This window comes from Phaethon lepturus, unplaced genomic scaffold (assembly GCF_000687285.1).
Source record: "Phaethon lepturus isolate BGI_N335 unplaced genomic scaffold, ASM68728v1 scaffold4423, whole genome shotgun sequence".
NCBI classification, from domain to species: Eukaryota; Metazoa; Chordata; class Aves; order Phaethontiformes; family Phaethontidae; genus Phaethon; species Phaethon lepturus.
The window spans coordinates 56,003-77,740 of record NW_010531081.1 but is presented as its reverse complement, the minus strand read 5'-3'; the positions used below and the strand labels follow the sequence as shown (position 1 = coordinate 77,740).

At 40.8% G+C, this 21,738-nt stretch overlaps 1 protein-coding gene across 1 annotated transcript in view; it reads left to right on the top strand.

Annotated features, from left to right (window-relative positions):
- Positions 1 to 14,674: 14,674 nt before the first annotated feature.
- The window catches only part of ADAM28 (ADAM metallopeptidase domain 28), a 21,160-nt gene continuing 14,096 nt past the window's right edge, over positions 14,675 to 21,738 (top strand). The window contains exons 1-5 of the mRNA XM_010284429.1: positions 14,675 to 14,726; positions 17,528 to 17,628; positions 18,265 to 18,341; positions 20,222 to 20,300; positions 21,518 to 21,594. Of these exons, the coding sequence (XP_010282731.1) occupies positions 14,675 to 14,726; positions 17,528 to 17,628; positions 18,265 to 18,341; positions 20,222 to 20,300; positions 21,518 to 21,594 (386 nt within the window). The remainder of the gene's footprint in view (positions 14,727 to 17,527; positions 17,629 to 18,264; positions 18,342 to 20,221; positions 20,301 to 21,517; positions 21,595 to 21,738) is intronic.

Below are 21,738 nucleotides of genomic sequence, written 5' to 3'. Positions count from 1 at the left end.
TCTAAGGGCAGCATTTCTAATAGTGTGGTGTGACTGAAAAACCTAAAATACTACTGTCACTCTGGAGAAAGAGGTGGATGATGTGGCCTCTAAATCACTCATAAATATTCCCCCTCTTTTCTCCCCCCCAGTCCTTACAACTTGGTTTGTACTTCCTTGGTGTTTAAGCACTATATTCCCATGGACTCTTTGAAGAACATGAGCCTAAAAGCTTTACTGAGGTGTTTGAGCCTACACAGCAGACTGAGTCCGGAGTGCAGTTAGAGGCCTCGGTGCTACCTTTAACCTCATCAACTTGGGTACCAACAGAAACCAAAACCACAGATCTTGGAGAATGATCTGTGCTGATCTTAACTCCTGAATCACCCCTGGTACCTGCCTCTGGATTTCACTACCATCCCAGCACTGGCAGGCCCTGCAGTCCATCCCCAGCCCTGACAATGGCACTGTTAATAACTCAGGTAACAGCCTTGCTCATCTGTTTGCCACCTTGTAAAATAGACCCGTTAATATTTATGTAGCTTGGACAGGCTCATGTAATTAATCACAATGATGCATTTACTAAACTACTAATTCAAGAAGCTCAGCGAGAGCATTCTGGTATTACAGCAAAAGCAAATGTCTCTTTAAAAGGTGCAGTTGTGGTAGCAAAGGCTCACATTTAGAGTCTCCTGGCTAAAACGAGAAGTTAGGTCCTCATCTGATTGCTCTTGGCTAAAAAACCTAGTCCCATGAGTAAGAAGTTCAGAAGCGCTCACAGAAAATTGTCATAGGACAAGGGATTAAACATACATTCCTGAACAGAAGAAAAAAAGCTTTATTTATTCTTTTTTGTCCTAGAAATTAGAGCTTTCTGTATCAAGATGATGAATACCTTCTCCACATACACATGCACAGAAACCTACTTGTCTCTCCACCTACAAGCATACGTGCATGTTTCTCCATATGCCCCCAAAGCTCATTTACACTACACCTCCTATAACCCACTATGGCAGTGGCTGTTAGTGATGCAGAGCTAAGGAAGAAATTATTGTCATTCACAGCCACTTTATTCCCTCTTATCGAGTGGTGCAAAAAGGCTTAGTTTGTATGAGAAGTGGAGTGCTGTGTGAATGAGTAAGCGAGCGAATGTGTGTTCATGTATACGTGCATCGTGTGTGAGCAAGAAGTTGCAAGGAAACATTCAGGAAATGCATCCCAACCAAAAAAGAATTTCAAAGTGCAAAGCTGCCTTATTTGCACAGAACTGCTGTAACCGTACAGGCAGGTCTTACAAGGACAAGCCAGCAAGCAGAGGCTACCAAACTGTAACAAGAAGCTCTTCTATGGCTTCATCCTCTACAGCCATTCCCCCTGTTCTCTAAAGCTTCAGAAGTATAAAATCACCAGGTTTATTTTAAAAAGGGCATAGTACTGGGGATTAAACCAAAGTTTAAGATTTTAACAGAAAGAACAGCAGATTCATTGTATCGACCTCTATGGCAAGATTTTAATTTCCTGGCAGAACCTCTTGAAGGAAATACTCATCTAATGAGACTCCAATGAGTGCAAGTAAAGTGACGTGGCAGAGATCTCATAGCCTAAATTTTTGGCAAGTGCTGATATTGTAGAACTCTGCTTTCATGGCATTCATCAACAGGACAGATTTCCTGAAACGTGCTAAGTAGATTTCAACTTTTTAAAATAACATCTTCTAAGGATCACATTTGCTCCAGTTCAAATAGGAAGATACATGGCAGCTGTGGACATATTGTAAGCTATGTGCCATGCCCGGAATAATTTCCCATCAAATTTCATTTGGACAGGGTAATTTACTGAATAAATTGCAGAATAAACAGACCTGTTTGGATAAGCTGTTATCTTGGCAGTTGTCTTAGTGACCTGGCTCTCGACTTCTTCCTCGCATCAGAAGCTGGCTGCCAGTCCAAGGGGTTTTTGTCAATGAGAATTGCTAGTAAACCCTACCCTGCAGTGAAAGGGAGGTCTCTGCAACAGCTACAAGTCTGGTGAGCTCCACGTCCTGCCCGTCCACTGTCCCACGCCACCCTCAGACAGCTTCTGAGGGATCTGTAACTGGTGCTTGCCAGTACACTGCATGCTCATGGGCATGTCTGGCCTTGCAGGTCAGAGAGGGCATGCTGCAGCATCCCCTGGGATGCCAGTTTCAGCTTCACAAGATGCCAAGTGGATGAAAATGATCAACAGTGCCAAACAAGCTATGATCTGCAGGTGATTTTTCTGCCCTAACCAGCGTAAAAAGGACAAGGCACAGGATCTCACTCCAGCGGTGTTCCTGCTTTGTTTAGGAGGTAGACCGCCATATATTTACTATCCAAATGTCACCACAAGCACAAGGTTTTCTCACACACATCACAGAAAAGCTTTTGTTTAAATTTTGCAGCTGTTAATGGAGAGATAGAACACAGACAGGATTTTGCATTGTGCATTAGAGTACCCATTCTTCTAAGAAGAGGGTTACCCTTTCCTCAGGATAAAGGTGGGTTGCTAGAGTACAGGATTATACAGAACTAGACAGTGACACCAACAAAAAGCTTATTATGTGAGATTAAAGGCAGATGACTAGCCCTGGGCTCTTCCCCCTGCCCTGCCCTGGGTGTTCTTGCATGGTCAAAGAATAATGGCATAGAAAAATCAACTCTTAATTCAAATTGGAACTGCTCCCTTGAAGCAGTAACGTTCTGTGAGCCCTGGTTTGAATCAGACTGACACTGCTGCAGGAGCTGTCTTCCACACCAAACTCCTTCTCCTAGCAGTAATTAAAACACCTCCAAAAAGTAGAAACCAGAGACATTTAGAGAGGCATATGTGAACTACATATCTGGCTTTCAAAGAAAGAAATGGGAGGTTGGGTACTTAAAAATTCTAGGATCTTTTTAAAATATAGGAATGAATTACCCAGGGAAGATCTCGCCTTTTCCATGAGCCCGTCTGCTTTATTTACCCCCTCTAGCCCTTCCAGTCTGACCTCTCTTCAGGTCGAGCTGGATTCAGCAGCAGCTGTTTTGCAACGTGGCTGAGAAACAGCTCCTGATACCTTGGCCCACTCTCAGCTCAACCAAAGCAATCTCCTTGAAGGGTACCAAACGCCGCAGCCCTCATTTCCCAGGGGTTACAATAACGAAATCTATACTCTTGATTGTAAACTCTCATGGACATTGACAGTCACAATGGTTAAACACACAGAGTAACATAGCTTTTCCTGACACTGTTTCATCACATACAATAGAATACAGACAGACTTAGGAAAACTTTGAAGTGGTTTTTTTTCTTTCTAAATGCAATATAAATGAAAGGGTACAATGATTAAGTAAGATCACAGAAGTTATTTACGTAGTAAGAAAGAATCCTTTGCAATTCAATAAAACATAATTTCATTTTATATTTTTCCACTTTTAGTCATGTCCCTACTGGATTCACCCTAGAATCTTTTGTAAAATTGTGTGCCTTTAGCTTGAATAAACATTATGAAGTTTTTTTATCCCATTTTTTCCTTTGTTCTATAGCTGACAAAAGACCTTAAAAGTTACAGTGTGCATTTAGTAGAATGCTTGGGCAATTGTATCCCCAAACATTTTATTCCTGAAAACTTGCAATGTTTCTTTCTCATGAATTTTGTTTTACTACTTCATGGCACTAGTGAGCTTGGAAATTCTGCAAAAACAGCCTTTCTTGGGGCATTCTGGCACTTTTTGCACAGAACTGACCAAGGCCAGGATGCTCAGAAGAAAACAAAACTTTTCTTATAAATGTTTCCCTGAAGTTTTATGAAACTTTAAAAAACAAAACAAAACAAACAAAACTCTGGCTCCAGATTAGTATCTTAGCAACCTTCCAAGGTTACTGTGCCCTTCCCAAATTTTTACGATTGAAAACAAAAAGAGAAAAACAACATTAATTTTCCTAGGCATCAGATCAGAGCTCAAAAATATCTACCAGACTTATTTTAAGAAAGGAACTTGGAAATGTTTAACTAAACCCACTAGAAAAATTGCCACACTCTCAAAACCAGTGATTACATGGGGTATTTACTTAAAGATTTTGTAATCTCCTCTGTGCCCATGCATGTTCTCCTCCTCTCTTATCTCCATGCAGACATACAAACCAAGACTCTAAATGCTAACATAATGAAGACTCAGGTGAGGGGCCACATGTTCAAATACACAGCAGAATGTAAAGGTTTTTTTGTTTTGTTTTAATATGTTAGCCTGCATTTGTGCACACAAGTCAAAGCCCACAGTTCTACACGTGAAGGCTGCGATACCAACATGAATAATACACAGGCTGCATGTGAAAGACGAGTGCTGGATATTCATCCTTGGCAGCATGAAATTATTACATGGCTCAGTTTACGGACAGCAGTGCCTAGCTGGTGGCACATAGGGAACAGGTATAAAACTCTTGTGTAAAATGCATGAGTCATTCTCCCAATCACTTCTTTAAAGTGGTGCAAATTTAAAGCCATAACCCAGTTTGAATGGAGTTGGGGCAGTGGAAAAGGAATTGCTGAGGTCTTACTTCTCATTTATATTAATGCTTTTTATGCCTGTACTTGAACGATATTAGCAAAATACCTAAGTATCTCTGCCACTATTTGCTAACCTAAGCAATAGCTAATAGCACATTAATATAGTGCGGGGATTTGGGGAATCTTTACTGATAATACCAGTGCTGTCAGAGCCTCAAATAAATGAAGTGAAGAAAAGTAGTAGCTTATAATAAGTCAACCAAAGCCAAGAGCTGTAATAATACAAAGAAAGAAGACCACAACAAGAGCCACTCTACTGCAACTACCTATCAGCATTAACCCTGGAACTACCGCCACTGGGAAGTGTTCCATACAGTGCTGGTGAGCTGTGCTAAGCTGGAGTGCACATTACTGCTGTTTGCTATCTTGTCTATGAAATATTTTACTAAGTCTGTTCTTTAAAAATAGTTTTCATTGCTTTCTGAGGATGAAAACAGCAACAATAACAGGAAAAAGGTGGCTTAGCAGCTCAAAAATAGTCAGCTAATAAATGTACGGTATTCTGTAAAATTGACTAACTTTCAATTAAATCCATTTGGAAGTTTATTTCACTTGATTCAATTTTCAGAATTTTACCTTTTGCAGGTAATAATTTGAAAGGACCTTTTCTATTTAACGTACCTGTGTACGTTTGGGTTGGCACTCAGCAAATGTACTCTTTAAACAGGATGGTTAAAAACTTCTCCCATTCAAATGTAATTTTAAAGCAGTCTTTACTTTGCCTCCAATTAAAATACTCAAACAGGCCAAAAGTCACACGGAAACCAGGAAAAGGTGGTAAATAAGTTTTGGCTGAATGACACCAATTAAAGCCTGGCTGTGTTACAGCTTAGAAAGAAAAATAAATGCAAGTCAGTAAATTTTGAATTAGCTAACGTTTACACACTGAGCATGGACAGGTTAGGACAAACCTGTTGCGTCTGTTTGGAGATGTGGCTGTGGAGAGCGAATACAAGAGTTTGCCAACCTGCCAGGCCCCAGACACCAAAAGTGTCATTCACAGGGCTGGCTCCTGCCTCTTGCAGGCCTCCTGTATCTCATGTCTCAGCAGCTTTAGAGCAACAACCTACATACTATATGGTAGATGCAGTTTTTCTTCCAGATACACGATCCTTTATCCCCTGCGTCACCAGTTTGCCCTACTTAATGGACAAATAACTGATGCAGGAAAATATACCTGCAGTAAGAGGCACACCTTCGAGCAGGATGAAACTAGAAGGCACTCTCTGCATGGGAATCACAGCCAGTTCCCTATCATATGACTTGATAGGGCAGGTACATACCTGGGACAGACGAAACTCGAGAGGTCTGGTGTTTGTCTCATAGTCTCACTTTTTTTCTGGCTGATTTGGATCTGGAAATATTCCACCATATGGCCACAGGCTTATCTGATCAAAGACAACAGTGCGTGGAGTAAGTAAACAGCCACACCGGCCCTTGCCTTTGTTCCTTCTCTTCTATGCTCAGCGCCTGTCCTTCTCACAGAGCATGGGGAGGGTGGCAGGGGAAACATGATCCACACAAAATGAGTTCCTGATCACAAAATGAGGGGAACTGGTAGGCAGGGATCACTTTTTATGGATTTGTATTTTGGGTTCAGGAACATTCCTTTTAGAACTGACCCCTCCATGATCAAATCACTGAATCTCTGCTCATTATACCCAGTCAAGGGCTATTTGCAATTTATTATTTTTTTTTACTTTAGAAATAGCTTACTCTGATCTGCTCAGAAGCAACAAAGCAACACCAGCGGAGGCTTTAGGCCAGTTCACTGCAGAAGACACTGAGACTTATTAGATCTGACATCAGTTCTCTATGCCTATGAAATCTTGAATCCTTAGTCTCAAGCTCTCTAAAGTACTACATCTGTAAAGGAGGATTAAATACCTGCTTTAATTCACCTTTTGTCTTTTTACAGCTTGTAGCCTCTTTGGAAAAGGGAATAGCTCAGATCAGGACTCAGGACTGCCAACTCCAAGCATTCAAAACCATCAGCCAGGCCTAAAAAAACACACAGAAACCAGGAGATTTAAAAAAAAAAAAAGAAAAAGAAAAAAAAAAGACATTTGGAGTTCTTTTTATTTGCTTTCTCAGTTTTACATTGCTCAGGTTCATGTTTTCAAGCATTTCTCTGGATCCCCGAGGCCTAGAAAACTGCTTTCTTTTTAATTAAAATAATAATAATAACTGAAAGCCGAGACGGTGAACTGTTCACATGACTCCAGTGATCAACACTTAGGGAAAGCAATAAATGTACTGAGACTCATCATAGAACCATGTGAGCTGGCAGGCACTCTGCACCTCATGTCTACCAGGATGAGGCCCCAGTAAACAGAGTCATTTATAATTTCTATCTTGCTATTGTTAAAAGCAGTACTCCCTTCTCAGAAGAAAGACGCATCTTCGTATCTCGCAGAAGGCTTCTGGCACTGTCCTCACCACTTGTACTGTATATACACTGAGGGGTAATGGTTTTCAGTCCCCAGCTGTCTGGTACCCCAGTTTGCTATGGCTCCAGTGGAGTCATCCCAGTGTAAATATCATTGGAAGGCACATTCGACCGTTCAGTACCTGGATTGGAAACAACACCCTTCACACATCCCACTAGAAATGCAAAGGGACCAAAAATCCCCAACATAGTACAGAATTTCAAATACATCATTAACGTGTTTATACCTAAGAAAAGGCTCAGGTACTGCTTGAGAGCAGCTGCAGTATGCAGAGCAGTTTAGATAAGTAAAATGAGATTATGTGAATAAGTGCAAAGGCAGACCAGGTAGCCATCTTTAAGGAAACAGCGTAGTTCAATCTGTAAATCTATCCTGGTACACTGACTGGGGGTTGCCTGTTGTCAGTAATACCAAATCAGCGATTCAAGGCCCCTTGAACGAAAACAACATGAGAAGTAATGAAACATGTTTAAGTGTTGTAATTCCCTGTGGCCAAAGTATCCACAGATACTCCAGCTCATCAGTGGGGTTCTTTTTGCTTTTCTTATAGTTGCTCACATCAAAAGAATACGAATAAACAGATGACCAACCTCTTGCCCTGAGTGTGGATGCTGTCCGTATTCTCTCTCCAGGTGTTATAGCTCATTGCAAAGTTGCAGCTCAGTTTCATACAATCCCAAAGATACACATCTGGTCCAGAAGGTTGCCACTAGACTCGATGGACACTTGCAGCAAACCACCCAATCTGCACATCCCTGGTTTGCCCGCCTGTAAGATGGGGAAATATTAACCTTATTGTCAAAGTGGTTTAAGACCTACTGATGAAAAGCATTATATAAAAGCTATGTATTCTTAGACTGTTGAGGTCTGATTCTTTTTAATAAGAAGAAGGTGTAATTGTGTGATTCTGTAAGAGGGTCTTAACTGCATTTGCACCTGGTCAGTGTCCCTTCAATCTTGAATAGATAATGTCAAAAAATATCTGGGCCACTCACAGCCATGTCTGTTGCTTCAGACACAGGCTTAAAAAATAGCAAAGCCACAGATAGAAAGCTGCAGTTGAGAGTGAGTGGGAATATTTGCCTCCTCAGCCTTGTGGGTATAGATCATCTTTGAGCAGACAGCCTTTCCAAAGGCTCCAGAGGTAACTGAGGGAACAGCAGAAAGCCACCGTTGTTGTTCTCCTGGGTTGAGACTCACAAGTAGCTGGGAGCAAAAGGAGGAAGTGGTTAACACAGAAAACAAAAGGCAAATGTCGCTTCGGGATACATTCATCGCAAGCAAGCATTTCCACGAGGAAAACAGCAGAAGCACGCAACCTAGCCGGTGGCAGCTCCTTCTCACTAGCCTCCCTACTCAGTGGTCTTAACAGCATGCACATTCCACTAAGTTACTCCAAGGAAAGGTAAGAAGTAAATCTGCAGCTCACCCCCTCCTCAGCTACCTCTGCATACATGCTTTCATCTCAGTGTGAAAGAATGTGCTTGTCCACCGCAGGTCAAGCAGTCCCTCACTGTGGAACAAAAGATGACTGTGGGGTTTACTGCAGTGTACCTGCTATGCGCTTATTTCCACACATTCCTTCTTTTTGTTTAGATTAAGTGGGTTCGGAAACGGCTTCAGCTACCCTGCATTCGTGTGAAGTAGGTGCACATCTAGCTGCTCACTGTTATGTTGCTGAGATTATAGAGACGAGGATAATTTCAGAGAGGTCATTAATGTGTTTGATTTCTGACTGCTTTATATCTTTAGAAGTCGTTTTTAATAGCCATCAGAAGAATACACAATGTGCATGTTGGAGGTCAAAAAGGTGTTTTGGGGGAGGAGTCCTTTCACAGGATCAAGGCCTTAAAAAGCAAAAGGCAGCTACTGAAAATGAACAGCAAAACGCACACATTTTTGAGGCAGCAGACTGGGCCAAGAGGAACTCTTAGGCTAGAGGAGCTGCAGTTGCTGTAAGCCTAGGCTATTGATAGTATGTAGTCTGTACCACACAAGGATGTTCATTGTGGTGTAGAAGACACCGCTGTGCTAGATACGGCACCCTGATGTCTATACAATCGTACCTGTAGGGCTTGTTTTACTCAAGTGGAAAGCACCTTTACTCTGCTGGTCCAAAGCACAGCTTGGCTGGTGGACAGCCCTGCCCACACTGGGAGCTCTTTGTCAGTAACTACATCAAGTTTTCTATGCCAGGAAAAATCTCCTGCTGCAGAGGTAGCTCAGGTTGGACAGTTGCTTCTTTGTTCATGTTCTTGCCTGAAGCACAGAGGTAAGATGACTCAATAATATGTTCTCTATGTATTCTATGTGTGTGGGAAGCAACTGGAGTCCCATCAGACTGGAGACACCATGACAAGGTCATCCAGGTAAAACAGTTCTGCTTCCCCATTCTTGCTTGCCAGAAAAAAGCTGCATGTCTTGCCAGCTCTCTCCAAATTCCCCGCGATGGAAAGGAGTCAAGCTGAAAGGCCTGATTGTGGCAGTGCCGGCAGGACAGCAGGCAGGTGCAAGATCTTCACAGGCAATGTGGGGTTGAAGGAGGGAGAGGATGGGCAGAGATGAGGTTCAGTCTGTGGAGGTCTAAGGTGTGCATCTGTTCTTTGTCCTGCACCCACGTTGCCTTGCACAGCTCTAACACAGTCTAGCAGGTCTACCCACTGCCTTGGGTGGTACCTCCTCCCTCCTAAAACCCAGCTCTAAGAATTGAGCCACTCTTTGCCCTTGTGCATAGCAAGCAGAGCCCCAGATGGATGCCAGCCAACAAAGAACTGTGCTAGATACCACGTCGTAGCAAGCAGAATTCCCCCATCCCTTGGCAAAATTGAGCCAGACCTCACGTACTGCAAGTATAAAGAGTACAATAAGCAACACCTCAAAAAAACAAAAAGAAACTTAGACCACAGCACTTAATTCACAATGATCTGCATTGTCACCCATGCTGTACAGATGGAGAACATTAAACAGCTTTTACGTGTGCACACAATTGCACAACACACGGCACAGCCAGAAATGGCATTGCATGTGTTTTCTGACAAGCATTAACCTTCCAAAAACCACTTTAATCATGTTAAGAAGTTATGAGAAGTTAGTGGTTCTTGAGAAATATATCAAAAGATCCAGTACCTTCACTTAACTACCTACAGTCTGCATTAGAGTACATTATATTGGTGCAGAAGTAACCAAAATGCAGCCAGTTGAAGAGGGACATGGAAGGAAGATGAAGTAACCATTTCTTCTCCTACATTTTGAAGAAAAGGGAAGGAAAGAAGGAAGCACTATGCTTATAACATACCATATATGTCTATGATTTTCTCAATGGCAAAAAGGGTGAGAGAGATAAAAAGTTTGTAATGAGGTTTCATCAGTCAGAATCAGATGACAGGCTGTGATTTGATTAGAGCCACGCCAAAAATAACTCGGCTGGTGCTCACTAAGTTAGTTTCAATCACAGTTTACGTGAAAGCATTTTACTTTATATTCAACCCTGGCAATACAAACGTAGCAAAGTGCTGCACATAAGCTGAGGAGCAAGTAACTAATAGGTAGAAGAGACGTAACTTTTCCAAACGATCTGAATAGGTCTAAAGCAGCCATCTGATTATATCCTTCAACAGAAACTCAGAATAAAACATTGAAGATTGGTAGCTGAAGAAAAGAAGGATAATTCACTTTGGGAATGCGTGAGACAACAGAGGCAAGCACAAGAAAAAGCTTTATGTAAAGAGTAGGTTTTAAAGAGGAACTGTAGAGCTGATCCAAGGGCCCTGGAAGGCAATAGAAGGTCTTCTGCTGACTTCAATGGGGTTTGGATCAGCTCTGGAAATGGAGGAGAAGGGCCTGGGGCTGGCACAGAAAGGCAGGTTGTGGGGAGACTGGAATGTAACTGCAAATAGATGGAGGAAGCAAAGAGGAGTGTAGAGCTGGAACGCAGATGCAAAAGCCATGTTTTGTTTGTATGTCAGAGAAAAATAACCTGCAGGCTGGCTTGGGTTGAAGCTTGGGGAAAAGCAAATGGAGGTAGGCAGAAGGCAGGTTACTATCTGAGCTGAACCAAGAGACCCATGGTTGGTCTGGTGGCAGCTGCATCTGAAATACCACATTCTTTCCCTGAACGTGCTCCCAGGAAGAAGACGATGTGGACACTGTGCTCAGAGGCAGAGCTGCCGAGCTGTTTGCTGAACCTGTCCCAGGGTTAGATGAGGGGAAAGCAGAAGGGAACAAATGGAGATACATGGAAGAACAAAATTGTATCTCTCACCTGTTTATCTCTGTCTGTAGTAGTTATACAGGTGTCCTTACGGTTGCGGCTGAACATATATCTATTGAAGTGCAGGGGAAGCAGATACCTATGTTGTTTATACTGTCCTGAAAATTCCTGTTAATTGCATCAGTACCTTTGCAAACATGGTTCAAAGTGAACTTTAGGACAAGGCAGAAACAGAGAAGTGATGCGAACCCTGATTTTTCCTGCGCTCAGTCTAGTGCCCCAGCATACAACTATCATTTTACTTCTAATACTCAGTTTACTCTCACATGGGCAGGATTTGTGCAGAGCCTCAGCATAGGGGTGAATTTCACCCTTGTCTGCTTCCTTCTTTTAATTAAGCAGATAGCGCTTAAGTTAAAAATACCAATATTCTAGTTACTAAGTGTTGATACAAACTTGTCATACAATTTACCACACACACACACACCCCCCAAAATATGAAAACTGCTCACTTAAACATTGCACAATTGTTAAGGGGTTTCAAAAAGTCAGAAGCAGCTTTCCTGTCAGCTGAGACCTCGCAGATACCTCCTTGACCACCTCCGGGGGAAGAAGCTACAGTCAGACTATTACGGAATCGCTGAAGCAAGGGCAGAAACACCAAATGCTTCTCAACTCATAAAAGGAAATTACATCCAACTCCCTTTCAAGTCTACCCAAGACCTTCGCCACATCACATTCCCTTCCTAATGCCAGCTCTTTGTTGGGATGTTGTGTCTATTCATAAAGTAACTCTCCTTTATATACTGTTCGAAAGCACAGCTTATTAAGAACATTAGCTTAGGAGATTGGTGGGGTCAATACATGGTTTTCAAGTGCGTCACGCAGAGAGAATGAGCTGAGATAAATGCTTGGATAGCAGCCACTCATTTTTAAAACCAGTTGTTCACAGGTATTTTTCTTAATTATTTTTGTAAGGCAAAGATGTAGTCCAAGAATGCACTGCTTATTTCATTTTAACATTTAAAATACTAAACTGCCTACCTTTTAGACTAAGCTTTACCCTTGCAGAATGAAAAAGACACCGACATAAATTAAACTACACGGCTCCTCTCTGATGCTCGCTGTGACTGAAATGAACACCTTGGCAAGGATATGTCCAAACCCTTCACAACGACGCTTCAGGAATTCTTTGCCCGAAGTGATCTTTCATAACCTGGGATGGCGACACAGTTTGGTGTGGTATGTGACTTTTCTTAGAGAAAGGAAGCTTGCTCTGTCTCCAAGCTATAGTGTCCCAAAGAAGTTGCTACCAAAAAGCATTCCTATCCCAGGAGCGTCAGGTTGCAGCTCTGTCCTGGGAAGGCTCAGCTCCCAAGGCACTTGAAGGAGATAGAAGGTCCACCCAGAGAGGTGTCCTTTGTCAGAGCACAGTGCTAGCTAAAATTAGTGTTGTTATAATAGCAGGTGGGAGATTAATATTGACCAGAGTTATGACAACATTGCTGCAGCCCACCAGAACTCCTGGTTTCCAGTCCTATAGTGGAGAAGAGGTTTGAGGGTAGTTACCAGCACTCTAGCAGATAGATCCCCTTTTCCTTTCTCAGGCCCTCTTCCTCCCACCAAGTCCTGCTCCAGGGGCTCTCAAACACTTGCAGAGACCGTTCAAACCCAACGTTACCGATGAAGAACAGAGTGTTTGCACTAGCATATCTCGGGGCAGGCTTGGAGGCCAGACAATGCGTCTGGTCTCCACCTACCGCTGTGAAAGAGTATTTTACACTTCCATATCCCCTGTAAAAATGTCGTGCTACCGCCAAAGCAGAGCATACCCTTCAACAGACCAGAATAAATGATCCATAAAAGGCAAATGCTGAAGGACGACCCACGAGATAAATGGCAAGAAAAGCTGCACAAAGGGTTTGTCTGTGCATCCAGCCCAGCATCCCTCAGAGCAACTGAAACCAAAGCAACATGCTTGGGGTGCGATACCTGTACAGGGGGTGATAGGAAGTTATTCTGCGCTCGGCCTACACCGCTGCAAAGCAACGCGAAGTGATGTGAAGCTCTCCTGCTTCTGTTCAGCAGCATTTTACATCCATTTTAAAAATCACTTTGCCTCACTGTAAATGGTTAAACAAAATAAAGACATAGGTAACCAAGCTCTTGTCTTAGAATCAAGTTTTACTATCAAATTGCCAGTTCTACACCCAAGTTGATTTTTGCAATCGGCATTGCACGTAAATTGTTATTAATTAGTACCATTTTATCCTTAAAGAAAGCGCAGACCCATTTGTTAGTAGCTCTCAATCTCTCCCAGAATGTCTGGAGATTTAGCAAAGTCTAAAGGGGGAAGTTTGAATTCACAATTTCAGATGGCAATGTTCAAAAAAATCAGAATTTTTCAACACACACCTGAGATGTAAATAGTTCTCCAATAACACTTATACTAGAAATGTTAAATTTTGTTAGTTATGGTGGTAAAAATTCTCCTGTAGATTTATATAGATATATTTATTTGTTTACAAATTAGTGTGTATATATATATTACTGTGTAATGTGTATTGCTAATATAAATTTATATTCATATACTGCAGTATACAGGATGATCCATTCTACTGCTATGTACTCCGTAATACTTATTCTAACATCTGAAAATTTAAACTTCTATAAAGCGGCTCTATATTGATAGCTGCAGCCCTAAGAAGCGCACAGTACTATTTTAATACAACTGTCTAAAGTCAATGTGACAAGTTTCTAGCATAGATTTTTAGAATATTATTTGACAGATATCACCTTGATTACTCACTTGTCTGCATCCCCTTTTATTTAGACATTATCACATGAACCTCAAGCAAACATTACTAATATAGATCGAAGGGGCAGAGAAGGACCTACTCAGTGTTTATACTGTAGATATGATTCACAGATAGAGACTGACATGTACCTTTACTGGTGCTCTAAGCCCTTCCCTTCCGTACAGATTAAACAGTAATCAGAAAGAACTGAGACACATCTTTAACACCAGCCCTGCGTGCCTGTTGTGCCCTAAACCTCTTGTAAACTTGCCCATTCCTTGAGCCACCAGTGGTACTCACTGCTTCTACTGTCGCTTCAGACTGCAAAAAGCCAACATTAGGACTCCTCCAATCTCCCTCTTTATTTATTTTTTAATTTTTATTTCTCCCAATGAGCCATTTTAGGGAACACAATTCAAAGTAGTAATCAATATATCACAATTCGTGTGACATTAACTAACCGGCAGGAACTTCCGCTTGCTGTAACTCTGTGACTTGAAAATTGTGCAACACCTTCAGTAAACACTTCCTCATATAGGAACAAGAATAAAGCTGAACAACTCACTCCCTCTCATTCTCTGCACAGGAGAGGACTGGCTCAAAGCACAGAGAGCCTGGGAACCCAGCTTTCCCAGACCACGGCGACCACGGCTAGACAAGTGGAACTGAGATGACTAACGTACTTCTCGTTTCTGTCGTTCTGCTACATTTTCTCAATCAAGGTACAGCTTTCTTTCTTTTTTTTTTAATCCTTTATCAGTGGTTGCTATGGATAACTTTGTACAGCTTTTATGAATTTGTAATTATTAACGTGTAGATAACACTGAAGAACAGTGAATTAAAGCCATTAGGAAAAAATGATATTGATGAAGTTAGGGATGTTTGCTTTTTTTTTTTCTTTCTGTTCAAAGCGATTATCTAAAATTCTCTAACTAGAGAATTATTTACTTGTGTGAAGACTGGCCATAGAATGCCTAAAGACCCAGAACCAGTTAGTTTTGTGAGCCAATTAAGAAATTACTTCCCCTGCAAGTGAGAGGACAATTTATCCAATTTGGACAACTTATTAAACTGATGGCATTTTGGCCATAAAAGAAAATACTTTTATTTTAATTCAGTTAATGACATTACCTGAATTAAAATAGTACCCTTATTATCTGTGTGATACTTCAGGTTATGAGTATTCATATGACTTAACCTGCACAGACCACACTTTTTTTTCCACGTGCATTCTTTCTTTCTATTCATGTCAACATGGAACAGATTTCTTCAGAGCTTGGCATGCTCGAGCATGCACAGGTTTTATATACATAATTAGACATGTAATTTGTATACAGGCAGGTATCTTTACGATTTCATTAGTTGAACAGAATATCTGAAAATGTGTGCAGTACTAATGCTTAAGGTATTATATATTTTGTTTCTCAACAAAACCAAACCTTCGTTGTCAATTAAATCCTCACTAATGGTTTTTCTTCCTGGTTTAGGCTCTTGGAAAAGTACATAATTATTTGTTCCTTATTTATAGCACTTTTTCCAGCTGTTGTAGGAGGCCCAAGGAATTTCTTTCCTCCTTAAAGCTACTGACTCAAGACAATGCCTGAAGCAAGACAAAGACAATATACTGAGTTGATTAAAAAAAACCCTATCTCTAAGAAACGATTTGTTCCAAACAAAACTAACCTGTTTTCCTCGAAATGCTGTTTGTACGACACTGCAGGAAATGGACACATTTAGTTCTGAGTCTCCATTCAGACCTAGCCTAAACTTGAACTGTCTGTACTACAGTTGGCCTTGTAAAGAGAGTCTGCAACAGGGAGTGGATAGGTAAAATTGGAGCACAGAACTCTGTTCCAAAAAGCCTAAAATATTACCGTGATCATTACCTAAGAATGTACTTCAAGCTGATGGAAAGATGAAGTCTGCAAAGCAAAAGATTTTTTAAAAGTAAACATAATTAGTTGCTTAAAATAAAAAACAAAACATCATTGTAAATTACAGTAACAAACTTGCAGCTGGTGTTTGCTAACAGCATGCGCATGGATAGTTACTGTGTACCGTGTAATGGCTCCACTGATGTAAAATAACTTCTTACGACTAACTACCATTATACCATCACGCCTTTCTCTACAGCACTCAACTTTGTCAAGATACAACCAAGTTTATTCTGCAATTTTTTTTGGAAAGGGTTTAATCAAATAAACCAGTTATGAAGAATTAATCTGTTTATTTTACTGGAACAATTTGCATGAGGATGTGCTCTGTTGTTCCAGATACAGAAAATGACAGTAATTGGATGCCCCACTCTTGTAAAAATCTGGCCTTGAGGCAGACAATTAACATGGGAGTTGCACTCACCCTTTATTGTTCATGGTTTGGCTTTTTTTTTTTTAAGTACAGGCTCTTTGTGCTTAGTGCTGAACCCTCAAGAATTTGCCCATTCAGGTGAAATGACCTTTTGTAGGAGATTAAAGAGCTTAGGAGGCATATAAAACCTGCTGCCGCTTTGCTGAAAACTAACACATCCCTTGCATGAGCCTGTTTTCTCAAATGCTGTATACCAGCTGCTATTATTAACTTCAAATGATGCAAATGATGTTAACTTCAATGTGCTGACCACCCCTGCAAGTCATGCCATAAATTAACTTTTGTCAAGATTCACTCAAGCTCAGAAGCAGAAAACAAAATAAACACTTTTCATCAGCATTGTATTTCCTCAACAAGTTCTTTATAGCCACTGCAGACACGACATGCCTTCCAAGACCAGCAAAAAGGGCTAGACGAGTTAAGGAATCATCTGGATTCCTTACCACCTTCAAGATTTTCCTACTTTACTGCCTATCTTCAGTTATTTTACCTAGCCTCGTTCAAATGCCTTCTCTAGTCCTTCTGCTGTCACAAGTATGTAACCACCCTCAATCTGACTCAATAGATAAGAGTGTATCTATTATAGTACTGTCACAAGTATTTATGCGAGAAGATGAGCTGAAAAGCATTCTAAAGGAGAGATCTAGGCTTGGTCCAGGCTTCTGGTGAACAGTATGAGTTTATTTGCTTATCTAGAGGCAGTCTTAACTCGCATATCATCATGCGATAGGGTTTAGAGATCACTGATTTCACAGAACTATGTAACGTAATTCATGTCATCTGCAAAAGGTAAAGCAAAGGTTGCACCTTGCATAGCTGGTCTTGCACGTTTGTACTTAAAACCACTGATTGGTGCTGGGGAAAGAAATCCAAATGGAATTGCTTAAAATATTTTGACACCTGGAAATAGCCAGGCATGTCAACTCATCTGAAATCCAGACTGCACCAAACCTCATGTTAGGTGACATAGCAAGGGGGATTGCTTAGCAGACCGGATGAGCTCATGCCAGAGCCAGCGCACGGAATACATGAGAAACGAGTGGTGCAACAGATGAATGACCATACAGCCCAAAAGGACCAGTCTTGACAGACATGAGATACAGTGTTTAGTAAGTTAATACTGTGTTTTCATAAGTATACATCTGTTTCTCCCTAGGGAGCACAAGCAAGAAATTACCTGGAGTTGAGCAATATGAAATAGTTTATCCACAGAAATTGCACACACTACATAAGAGAGAAGTAGAAAGAAACAAAAAGGTATTAAAAGAAATAACGTGGTGGGGGGGTTTGCTGGGAGATGGGGAAGGTTTTCTGGAGTCAGAGTAGCATTGGTTTTCAAGGCTAAGAGAATTTGGAGCCAGACACTTGATGTTGCAAAATGAAATTAAAAGGAAAACCTGAAAAAGTGATACCATGTCTGGCAAAAACAGGCTGTGAAGCGTGCCCAGTATGCAGTGAATTACCTGTATGCCATCAGTGGGTCTTCTGTACTTGTATCTCTGCAAAGATGTAGGTTTTGATATTACTCAGATTTTTAATAACCTATGGACATTTTAATTTGAAGTAAATTAAATCAAATGCTTAAAACTAAGCATGCTCTTACATACTTCAAGAGAGTTATGAAAATGTTTGAGTTTAAGCATCCACTTCAGCACCTTCCCGAATATGCAGGGTATGTGCTTATGATTGTAGAAATACATTTGCAAAGTTAAATTTGCTCCTCTAATTAAAAATATGAAAGAGTGACCTCCTGCTTATTCTGTAACTGCCAGAATATTTATTTTTGGTGCGAAGAGGAAGAAAAGAATGCAGCTGGCAACTCAGCAACAGGCAGCTTGTAGTGAGGCCAGAAATTATAACAGTCCATATTCTAACACTTAAATCTGTTTACAGACAAAATACGATGACACAATGGAGTATGGAATCAAAGCCAATGGAGAGGAAGTCATACTGCACCTACAAAAAAATAAGTAGGTTCAGTTCTACTTTTCCCTGAGCATTATTCTTCACTCTAAGTGGCTCTATAGGGCATTCAGGATACTGAGAAGCAGGACTTGGGCTGCTGTAAGATAGAGGTATTTTGGTAAATACAACCTTTCAAATCCAATGAGTGAAGAAGGGAAAGAACGCATCATGTCACAATTTTGTTAATGTGAAACAACTACACGGACATATGACATTACTATGATGGAATGACTTGCCTGTATTGCTAACTCTGTTCTCCCATTTGTTTCCTAAATGGCTAAATCCACTGAATGTTTAATGTTTTCATATTCTTTCACAAGTTTTCTGTGTCCATGGATAGTATCTGGGTTATATTTATTTCTTCCATGCTGGTAGAAACTACAGAGAAGAACAAGAGAAATATCCATGAAATGGGGCTGTGTTGGCTCTGTATGCTTTTCAAAAATGGAAAATAGTAGAAAGAAATGCAATAATCCTTAATAATTCAGCTTCCAGCACTCTCCGCCTTAACCCTACTGCTGCTGGACTTTGAGTAGTCTAGTAATATACTGGCATTGCCAAAGTGTTTTATGCAAATTGAAATGAGGAGAGCTCGCCTCCCTGGCTGAAGAGATTAACAGCATTTAAAGAGGCCATGCAGAGGGTATGGAGAAGCAGCAGGCTGTGTTACAGAACAAAGCATAGAAAGCAAAGTCCTAAACTGTACAGAGAAACACAAAATAAAGCACAGTTGTGATTTTCTGCTTGCTGGCTCCACTATAGTATTTAACATGGGATCAAACAAGTCTGCTCTAATACGTACTTTTCTAATGGCTGTGTATATACAAGAGTACTATAATCAGTTCATGTTAAATACAGACTATAATTAACTGCTGGCCCCTGTTTTAACCTAATCTAAAAGTCTGGAGGGGAGGAAGGGAAATTATATTGTACTGAATCCCACTCTAAAAAAAAAAGGAATTGTGGCAGTTTGGGGTAGTTGCCCAAACTGAAGTGCATGCAGACTTGTTTTGCTGCTAGCTTTAGTAAGACTACAGCCCTGGCTTAAAGTTAAGCATCTGCTTAGTGCTCTGCTGCACAGGAGCCTGAGTGCACAGAGCCTTGCAGGATCTGGCCTTCCATAGCAAATCACAAATGTGTATGCTAACAAGAAACCCAAAGGCAATTTTCCAGTGGTAGCAGAAATACAGTAATTTATTCCGTAGTCATGACGTCTTCCTTCGAAGGTTCAGGAACACATACGTGTACAAAACCAGAGTTTTATTTAGACAGAAAAATCAAGTTCAGATAGAATGATTACAAAGGTGAGAACCTGCGCTAGCAAAGTTATAGAAAAGCTGTAAGCAAATGAATTGGACAAATACATGTTAGTGTAATCTCCGCACATCATACATACAGAGTATGTCTACATGTATACATACATGTATGCACGGGCACATGTGAGACAGATGAGGCAGTTTTTCAATTGACCTAGATCTTTGCTATTTATAATCAGTGTGGGTGAACTGGGTCGAGAAGGGAATGGTACCGTTTCACACACACTGTGGAGTGGTGGAAATGTCTACACAAACTGGACGCCAAAAAAGGACCAATACTGCATGTGTAATTACACATTTACTTTCAGATCTACCAGGAGATTAGTTTATACCAATGAAATAAGTAGACTTTAATTGCTTTCTTATTTTAGAAATGTCCCTTTGTTTGAGTAAGGATTATGAACAGGCAGAACTCCCCACCCACCAGCTTTGCTTCCCTATTTTTTCAATACTAATAATAACTTGAGTAATCATTTGAATTTCCTACATACTTTGTGTGTTATGTAATTGCCTCACTTCTAGATGACTACAATTTACTTTGAATAATAATTGCACTTGACTCTTCGCAGGCATCTGTTAGCTAGAGGCTATACTGAAACAGTTTATTCTGAAGACGGTCGACAAGTAACAACCAGTCCTCAAATCAAGGTAATTAAAAATGTTGCCTTCCCTCATACTTGTAGTCTTGAGGTAGGCTGTATGAGATTCACGGGTTCGTGAAATAACAGCACATATCAGACAGAAAGAAAAGATTTTAAATCAAGATTCCAAGCACTGTAATTTAGGATGTCTCTGAAGGGACAGGGAAGACATGACTCGTGACTTTGTCAGAGCTACACGGATTTACACCTGTTGAGAATCAGACATACAGTCTGCCTTTCAAAAAGATGACCACTTTTTAGAGGCTGATGAACACATTACCAGAGCTAAATTTCTCTCTTTTGTCAGAAGAGTGAGTGAAGCCAGGGCTGTTCCATTGCCTTTTACCTCCTGACTTTGCCCTCCTGACTTTGCTCATTCTGTGGAGTTCCATGACTTGCTTTTACACTCTAATCTCAGTGAGATCGTAGATTCAGATAAAGACACATTTCCTCACTGGCTCACATTACCACCCACGCTCACAGCAAATGCATTGCAGGTTACCCCAGGTGGCTTCTCTGAGCCATGACAAATCAGTTATTCAGATCCAGACACAAAGGAAATCACTATAGAAGTGGTTTGGTTTTTTTTAATTAACTGTGCACCCATGGGTCTTATACTCAACCAAGCTCTTACCTGAAGCTTTTTGTCCAGTGTCATGCTATGTGTTTTAACACATGTAATTTGGAATACGAAGCCTGATATTCTTTGTCATGGAGCAATTAGCAGGAACAGGAGTATCTTGAGTGAAACATGTGTGCGTGAAGAATTCTGGGTTGGGTTTTTTTGTAGAAAAAAGTTGCTGTTTCTGATTGCTCCAATTACTTTCAGTCTCTGAATGGATCCTGTGAAAAGCTAATAGCACCTATGCCTGGTTAAAGACAATCTCAAACAGGCCTACCTGTGCAGCTTGCTGAATAAGAAATACCTCGGTTGTGGATACTTCACTGTGATCTCAGGAGTTGTTCAGCAGAGTCCACCATGACTGGATTTGTTGCAATCTGGGTCACTCTGTGTTGAAGGATAACAATAACAGTACCATCACAAACATGGAAGCTTTTTTCATTTTAAGAATCTCCTCTATCGCGAGATTCCCTCAGACAGTGTAGTTTGTTGTAGCTTGTAGCTAGTGTAGTTTGTCTTCCAAAATCACTGGATCTAGGCCAATTCATTGCAGTCAGTGAGACATGGCCCAACTTGACAATATATTTTTTCCTTCTAAACAGGATCACTGTTACTATGAAGGTTACATTCAGAATGATGCCGATTCCATAGCAAGCATCAGTGCTTGCAAAGGTCTACGGTAAGATGGAGTTTTGGTTCCCAAAGGGTACCAATGGCAGAATATACATACTCTGTGAGGATAAATTTTCCAATTCACATAGTATTAGGATGTAAATAAGTGGTGTTACTGTTTATTCATGCTTACAAGGAAACTAGTTTAACA